This window comes from Hippoglossus stenolepis, chromosome 5 (genome assembly GCF_022539355.2).
Source record: "Hippoglossus stenolepis isolate QCI-W04-F060 chromosome 5, HSTE1.2, whole genome shotgun sequence".
Taxonomy (NCBI): domain Eukaryota; kingdom Metazoa; phylum Chordata; class Actinopteri; order Pleuronectiformes; family Pleuronectidae; genus Hippoglossus; species Hippoglossus stenolepis.
This window is the reverse complement of record NC_061487.1, coordinates 28,024,246-28,033,285: the sequence shown is the minus strand read 5'-3', so window position 1 is coordinate 28,033,285 and position 9,040 is coordinate 28,024,246. Positions and strand designations below refer to the sequence as shown.

The window sequence follows — 9,040 nt, the reverse complement described above, 5'->3', positions numbered from 1 at the left end:
TTCTTTTCACATTCTGGATAAAGCACAAACTGCTGCGGCAATTTATGATCTTTTCAAACAAAAGCTCAATGTTCATCTGAAGTTCAAACTTCAGCTCAAACTCAACATGAAACAAAACCAGTGATTAGAGAAAAAGCTTCTTTCTGAGTTGAAGGTGATGTTATCATCTTGAGCCTTTGACTAATTAATAAAAGCAGAACCGGTTCTGAACCTTTCAGGGTCATTTAATAAAGTGTTCATGATTTTAATGTGACTTTTACTCTAATAACCAGGTATTAACCCTCATAAATAATTAATACTGTATAAATGAATTATTATAACTCAATGAACAAGTCTCTTCTGATATTCACCTCACTTTGTAAAGTAATGACACGTTTTTAATAAAAGATTATTAGAAGCATAAACATTAAACAGCTGTATTAATATATTCCACATATATTTAGTCACATACTATCTTTGTGTATTATCATTTAAAAACTATATTTGATCATTAATTGTCCTCCATAATGTTACCTCTCCCTAACGAGCACCAGGTCCAATCAAACGGCTCCACCTCATCTTTCATATCCTGTAAATTTACAAAAGGACTTCCTCCTGCTTCTCTTCCTCCCGTAGCTTTTATTACCAGAACTCAGCGCCGTCATTTCCATAATCCTCCTCTGGGCCCAGTTATTGGTTCCGTGTCAGGTCCAGAGTGACGAGCCGCTGAGGGGAGCTTGATGCCTGAGTGACAGCCGAGGCTGAGCCGTCAGCGTGGAGGTGTTTAACGGACAGGTGACGTCTCTCTGGACTCGCACTTCCTGGAAACTCCTTCACGCTTCACGTTGTGGATTTGAAGGGGAAACAGTTTGTGAAGTTTCATATCTGACGAGTTCACATCAGAAGTTACTGTTTGGAGCTTAATTGGTTTATAAGTGATGATGTTAGAGATGGAGTTCATGTAACAATGACCCTCCTACCAAACTGTTGGAGATCACGTTGCATTGTGGGTAATGTAGGCACCCGAGTCAGATTTCTCACTTCAGCGGGAGTCATGGCTGCAGCTGAGCCTTTGTTTTCGAAATGACTTTTTCAGAATTCATCTTCCACAAGTGGACTGACAAATAACTGAGGTTCCTCTTCCCGCTGAGCAAACACGCTCCCGCTCGAGACCAACGCAGGTCTGATTGGCCGCCCGCCGCCCGCACCATGTGCTGTGTTCGCCAGGGGGCTGAACAAATCACAAAATGATTCTGGTGCGCGCACGCCGAGAAACCAACATGTCAGACTGCAGAGAGCACGGCAGTGGTTCATCCCGGTGTCACACGTTAGAATCCCACACACACAATCCAGAGAAAAGAATCATACATGTTACAGAGACAATAAGCAGACGTGATCCAGATCATCGACCAGAGAGGCCCCATCCATACGGTCACATCTTATTTATATTATTTATAGTGTTTGAGCTGTAAAATATGATCTGGGGTTTCAACTGGTTTAGAAAATAGTATTATTTTATACCAATGTTCCCAAATATTCGTAAAAAGATTAAGAATATCTTTAGTTTTCAAGTGACGACGTTTTTAACGAATAAAAAGACAAAGTGGTGTCGTTACCAGGATCAATATAATCAACGGTTCATTTAATTCATGAAACTCAGTCATGAAATTATTATTTATCTAAGTTTCATCTCAGATGTTTTATAAATGGACTCATGGTTTCACTGTGTGTGGAAAAGAAGATTGTTGTTATTTACTCTGTGTGAAGCAAACTTCACTGGAGCATTTGAACTTTTCGTTAGCTTGAAATTGGACTTGAATCGTATTTGAAGAGGCATTAAGAGCAGATTAAGGTTAAGATAGCTTTTATTATGTGTGTGTGTGTGTGTGTGTGTGTGTGTCTGTGTGTCTGTGTGTGTGAGAGTCATGCTCCTCCCTGGATTTCCTTCAGGATGACGAGCTGTTCTCAGGTCTGTTACGCTGCGTCCTCGTGAGGAAATGAGTTCCTCAGTTCAGATAATGAGACGCAGCAGGAGGACGCAGCTTCAGACTCGTGTGATCGTCTGTATGTTGTTTATCACTTCGTGTCCTCAGCCTCGGCCTCTGCAGCCGTTTTCTTTTTGATCAGGATTCATCACAACCTGAAACTCAATCCACCGAACGTGTGTCTGATGAATGAAAGAAACTTCATCCTAATTTCGTGGTTGTAGTAAATTATCTGATGCCGCCACTGATGATATAAATGATCTAATTTATCTAATCGTCTCATATCAGCAGAATTTGGTGACTCCTCTCTCTGTGGCTGACGCTCACATGGCCGGCGTGGGCGGATGCAACCCGGAGCTGTGATTAATGTCGACCTGGCCCGTGTAAAGCTCCGCCTCCGCCAGGGAGCCCGTCACAGGCCTGTTCATTATTCAGCCCCTCCCCAGCCACTGACCTGTCATTTGCGGCAGCAGCATCCGACACAAACGGCTGCCGGGGTGTTTGACATGTTGATGGCGTGTTATGATACTGTGGCCGTGCCTCTGTCGCTCCGATGACCTGCCACATCCTGTCAGTCGCTGCTGCAGGGTCCCACCATGGACACGGGTTTACTGGTTCACGGGGTGGCGTGTGCGCCGTCTGTCACAGAGACTGAGTTCACGCCACACGAGGTTGAATGATCTGTTCTGATGCATCGTGTTTGTGCTACACGACGTTAACATCTGCTGAGGTCAAGTCATCAGCTTCTTCCTGGAACCTCCACTTTATCTTTATAAATCTCAAGATTAGTTATGAACTTAAATATAGAGCAGGTACCATCTTCTCAGGATGAAGAAGAGGAGCCGTACACGTAGAAGACGAAGACGTCAACTTGGAAACACGAGGAGGTTCCAGATCTTTTGGTGGTGAGGGCCGACGCCGGTGTGGATGAGCTGTAAACAACAACAACTTCAGAAACATAACGCTGCTGGAGCATAAACCAGGAGATCTGCATTCTGAGCGTGTTCTTGTTCACCGTGGCAGCAGACACGTCTCCCTCTCCTTCATTACAACATAAATCTTTAGTGTAAGTGATTCCAGTCGGAGCTGAACTTCTCACCCTGGTGCTGCTGTGACCGTACATCATGTCTGCAGGCTGCTCTCGACCTGTTCACCAACTCACACATGATGAAATCCAGTCACCGGTGAATGTCTCAATTCTCCTGTTTTTCCTCCAATTAAACGGAGCCACGCTGCTCCTGGTGTCAGAACGTTTGGTTCACGACAGATTCCATCCACCAACATGATGTCGTTACATCAGACGTCTTAATCCAGCGCGTGGAGCTGTCAGCTGTCGACCTGATTACAGCCCGCTGCTGTGTGTGTGTGTGTGTGTGTGTGTGTGTGTGTGTGTGTGTGTGTGTGTGTGTGTGTGTGTGTGTGTGTGTGTGTGTGTGTGTCTGTGTGTGACTTTTGGTTTTGTCCTCACAAACAAACTAGTTTAGATATTCTCAGTGTTTTTCATTTTCCATGTGAACAGAGCTGTCCATGGTTCTGAAACATCCGCCCAGCTACACTCTCAAAGAGAGAAGGGGGTGAAACCAGTGAAGTCAGTCACTGTTGGTCCTGAAGAGATTTATCATCTGTTTCCTTTTTTTGTATTAATCCTGCAAAAAGGTCCCACCTTGTTTTTTCTGTGCGTCAGTAAATTCAGCTGCTGAGGCCAAATCAATATTTATGTATCTCTTCGTTCGAGCCTCTCTGACCATCGCACACACACGTGCGACCAATCACTGACACATCTCCATGTAAAAGTCACTGAAGTTATAATTCACAGTGTTGCTAAGTGATGAATCAGAGCCGGGACCGACCCATAACTGTCCAGAGGAAGATGAAGAGCGCCCGGCCTCCTCCTCCTCATAAACATGACGACCTGATTGCAGCAGGATGAGATGAACATCACCTCCACCCTCACGAGTCTCAGCCTGTCCCAGGTCCAGATCTCTGTTTGGGCGAGGAGGCGACGGGGGGGGGGGATTTAGAGGCCGATGATAAACCATAATGAGACGATAGTTGTTTGAAGGACCTTAACTGTAATTTACCTCCTAATTTTGATCTTTTGTTTTTCTTGTCGTTGTAATTAAACGATTATTCTTCCCATCTGGAAACGTAAAAATCAGTTTTGTCTTTTTTGCAGAAACTGCTAATACACGTTATAATAAAACATAAAAAGGTTTTTAAATGGTTTGTTTGTTAAAGCTCTATATACTTATAATTACACACATCATTATATCAGTGGATTATAAACTGACTGTATTTATTTTTCTTTTACAAAACTCAAGACTAAATCAGCTGATTATTGATTTGGGTGAAATCAGCTCTGCTCATTGTTGAGTTTCTAATTCTTGGTTTTGTGATTCGTGCTGATGAAGCTTGAAGAAAATACGATTCTATAATAACCTTGTTTCCCATTGTTTTAACATCATTAGAGGAAATTATTAGATCAACTTTTCCTTCATTTTCCTTCTTGTGTCTCTTCAGGACTCTGAGCTACAAGAACCGATACGTCCGAGTTCCCGACGGTCACTTCTGGATCGAGGGGGATCATCACGGCCACAGTCTGGACAGCAACAGCTTCGGACCGGTACGACCGGCTGGGTCAACTCATCACTGACGCTTTCACAAATATACAAATGATTTATATATCAGACACAGAGCCACTGCTGTAAAATACATAACAACCTCATTGAAAGTGACGGATGATAAACAGACATTTCTACGACCAACCGCGTAAAAGTAACGAATTATGTGAACAAACATGTCAGGACTCGTTCACACCTCGTTTGGTTCAGACTTTTCAGTTTGGTCTTTCTTCATCTCATAATATCGTTAATAATAATAATAATAATAATAATAATATAGATAATAAAGTCGTAATTCATTGAGAAAAAATTCATTGGTAATATTTCAAGAAAAATAAATAAACTTTTACTAAAGTCGAAGTGACGTCTACGTTCCTCAGGACACAGACTGATGATTCAACCACTCACACGTACATTATTACTCAAGCTGCTTCCAGACACACGCTGAACTCCAGAGTGTCTCCTCCTGACCTCTGGTATGAAGTAAAGACAACATGTCCTCGTTATGTTAACGACATCTCTTTCAGATACGTTGTTTATGTAAAGATCTCTGTAGTGGACGTGAGAAACAGAAGAATCTGAGCGGCCCGGTTGTGTCTTCGTGTGAGACATGTAGATGTCAGAGGCGCTGCTCGTGTGAGTCCACGTCTCGCCGCTCGTCTCTTTGCTCCCTTGGAAGACGACGTCCCCGTTCTTCAGACGCTGTGATCTGAGAACAGCACCAGGCCTGTTTACATGAATCCAGTCTGGGCGGCGGCTCCGAGCTGCTGAGCTTCAGTAGACTTTTCTCTTTTTACACCAACATGTGATTTGTGTTGGAGAAGAAATCAGAGGAAACTTCTGGCAGGTGGTGTAAAGCTGTCTCCTCCCGTCTCCTCCCGTCTCCTCCCGCCTCTCGGCTGTTCTCCCACCGCTCGTTTCTTTGGACAGCACTTTGAGGTCGGGTTTGAGTGGCTGTCGTTTCTCATCCGTCCTAACAGACATCAGCATCAGGCACTTTACCAAATCACATCATTTCTTTATTGCTGCTGAACGGCTGAAGCAGCGGCGGCGTCTCGTCAGGCCTCAGTCGTTCTGTTTCTCTTTATGGGAGAAAACGTCACGTCACACCGAGCACATCAGTTTCATGTTACCACCAGATGTTGTCACCAGGGGAGACGTGTCTAAAACCTCGAGTCCAGACGAGGACGTCTCATTTAAATAATAGATTCTGTTTGGACGTGTCAGTGAAACACAGCAGCTTCAGGTCGATCTGACAAACCACCCACATTCACTGTAAACTCTAACTCTTCTTCTCTCTGGCTACTTCTTTGTCGTTGAAAAATCTTTTCTGAGAAACTGAAAAGTTGGAAAAATGTGAATTGGACGAAAAGTGTAAGCAATAAACAGACAGGAGGAGGTTTGGTGTCAGTGGATCTCCGGCGGGGGGAGGAACGGCCCATTAAAGCATTGAAAGGTGCAATAAATAGGATTTTTACTGAGCCCAAAGCAGGAAATGACCTCAATACATCTGGAGGGAGCTGATGGAGCTGATGATCGATACCAGCGAGTCAGCCGGCTGCTGAGATCTCTGCCTCTTACAGATTCACACCTGATAATGTGGGAGAGAACACGGGGGGGGGGAGGAAGGAACCATAGAGCCGAGAAAGAACTGAAGAGAGGAACCAGGAACTAAAGGATGAACCGAAGAACAAGACAAAGACCAAACCAGGAGAACAAGAAAACAAAGAACTGCAATGGATTCAAGGAACCAGATCTAAGGACCAAGAAAATGAAGAATCAACCAAGGAAGCGCGGTGAGAACCAGAGAACCGAAGGAAAAAGAGTAAAGAAGGAACCGAAAGCCACAGGAACTCTGGAGAATGTCATGTGTCCTATCACTCTTCCTTCCGGGGGAAATGTGTGGAATTAAGCAGCAGCACCATGATGGTAGAAAAGGTTTAACTGAGGAACTGAGGAACAAAGAGGAATCCAAGAAACTAAAGGACCAAAGAAATCCGACGAGTTCCATCACCACTGGAGCAGGAACCAATGAGCCGTGAAGAAAGGTTCTGTCAAGAGTTTCACTAAACCAAAGAAGGAAAACAAGTGTTTTAAAACATGCCCAGAAGAGAGAGGAGTGAGATTGATTCTAACTGTTCACAGTGTTTACATCTGGTTCTGGTCTCTTTTCCCTGATCTGGTTCTGAACATATTCACAAAGACCTCTTGAGGAGCAATTCAAATCCAATCTGATTAGATCTTCTTTAATGTGATGTAGATAACAAACCACTGAACTGCAGCCAAATGAATATTAAGCTGCTTCTTCATTACTTCATGTTATTAAAGTGGATGTGGACCAGCAGCTGCTGTGGGGTGAAGACGTCCAGTCCAACATCCCTGCCTCTGTCTGCAGCTGGACCTCGTCTGAAGGCGACTGTGTGTTTGTAACGTGGAGACAACAGGAGTCAGAGAAACCCTCGATCTTCAGCTGTCAGTTCACTGACTTTAGTTACATCTGCCGTCGATGTCTCAGTTCAAACAGACTTTTACATTTGAAATCCTCCCAAATAATCATGTATCTGGACACAGTGAAGCTTCTCATCGTTTAAAGTAAACGAGCTCATCGCTTTAAACCAAAAACTCAGAACTCAATTTGATTTGTTTTAGTAGAACATGATAGAATCTGTATCAAGTACAAACGGATCCTGGGATGTGTTTTTATATTGCTGTGTCTTCCAGGTGTCGGTCGGGCTGCTTCACGGCCGAGCTTCTCACATCATCTGGCCTCCACAACGCTGGCAGGAAATCCAACCGTCCCTCCCCCCCAACAGAGGCCCGCTGGACACGGAGGAAGAAGAGGGATGAAGACATGTCTGTACTCATTCATCTGTTCTGATCTGTTTGCTGAAGCGTTGAGACGGACATCGCTGCGTCCGTCTGTGAGAATTCATTCTTTCACACGTGTTGTGTTTTTGTGTCTGAAGAATTTCATATTCAGGAGGAAACAGATTCTCTGGATTATTGAGAGAAGTTAATTATCTGGATCTCTCATAGATCCAAACACTACTACTACTTGATCCTGTGACATTTACAGATTTATTTTTTGAAGTCGGATCCACATGGAAGTCGGATCCAGAGCTGGAAAGATGATCTGATTAATTCACAGGAAATCATCTGAAAGATCTGCTGTTTGATGATGAATTTAAATAATCTCTGTTTTATATCACTGAATTTTTCTTCTTATTTGGTTCATGGGTGAATAAAACAAGAGATTTGACATTTAATAAAACAAAATGTGAATTGATTCATTCAGGAATCAAATGAATTAGCAGGTGAATCGATATTTATTCTCATTTCTGATGAAGTGAGAATATTCCTTCTGTTCCATTGTTCCTATTCAAATAAATGAGTCCTGGATTTAAGAACGTTACAGTCTGATGATTTTAATAAAGTTCAGTCCTGCTTCATTTGATTCAATGTGTTTCCAGAATGTACTGAAACTGCATGTTCCTTATCTTTAAAATCTCATTTCTCATTTATTAACCACCTTCTCTGTCTCAACCCAATTAGCCTCAGTCAGTTACCTTTACCCCAGGGGCTTGTGGGAAATGGTGTTCAATGAACCAGCTCTCTGCTCTTTTTAAACATCATGTTTATATATTAATAAATGTAAAAACTGATCGAGAACGTGAACTAAACTGGAGCAAATCTCTTTGTTTTCATGTAAATCTCCACCATGAAGTGAATATTATATTATAAACATATTACACCTCCACAACCAGTCACATGAATCCAATCACCAGTTCAGTCCTCTTAACATATCTGATTGTTCTAATTCAGATCCATGACTGAAAATGGTGAAAAACGTCTCATCTCACAATGTTAAAGTGAAAAGAAACTCCTGGACCCGCCCCCTGACCCCTGACCTGTGACCCCTGACCTCTGACCCCTGACCTGTCTCATAAACATCCCTCCAGGTTTGTTCACTAGAGACGATCAGGATCCTTCTCGTCTCGGCTGAACGCTCAGAGGAGAGATGAACACGTCGTTCCCATCAGGTTATCTGAACACGTGATTAGACAGAAGCCGCCTCCTGCTTCCTCTCAAACATCTGAGTAGATCCGTCTCTTCTGATTTGCATAAATCTAATTGAGGGAGCACTTGTGGGACATTCAGCCAAATGGAGCTCTGTGGATTTTGTGGGTTCTGTGCAGCTAACAGCTGTGCGGCGGCGTCATGGGACCTGGGAGGCCCAAGTGGGGCTAAATGCAGGTGTAGTCAACCCCCCCACTGAGCAGCGCGCTCACAGCTGCACCAAGAATTCACTCAAATGTGCATTTCTGTGCCAATTCAATCTGATGTTTTCTGTTGGAGGCTCGTGAAAGACGAGTGTGAAGTGAGAGCAGTGAACACGAGTTCCTGTGCAGTGGGAGGTAAAAGCCTCTGCTGCTGGTAAAGCTCCTGTTTGCACAT

General features: G+C 43.6%; 1 protein-coding gene across 1 annotated transcript in view; it reads left to right on the top strand.

Moving 5' to 3' along the window:
• The window catches only part of immp2l (inner mitochondrial membrane peptidase subunit 2), a 78,556-nt gene extending 70,567 nt beyond the window's left edge, over nucleotides 1–7,989 (top strand). The window contains exons 5-6 of the mRNA XM_035156931.2: nucleotides 4,485–4,587; nucleotides 7,307–7,989. Of these exons, the coding sequence (XP_035012822.1) occupies nucleotides 4,485–4,587; nucleotides 7,307–7,432 (229 nt within the window). The 3' untranslated portion in view covers nucleotides 7,433–7,989. The remainder of the gene's footprint in view (nucleotides 1–4,484; nucleotides 4,588–7,306) is intronic.
• Nucleotides 7,990–9,040: the final 1,051 nt, after the last annotated feature.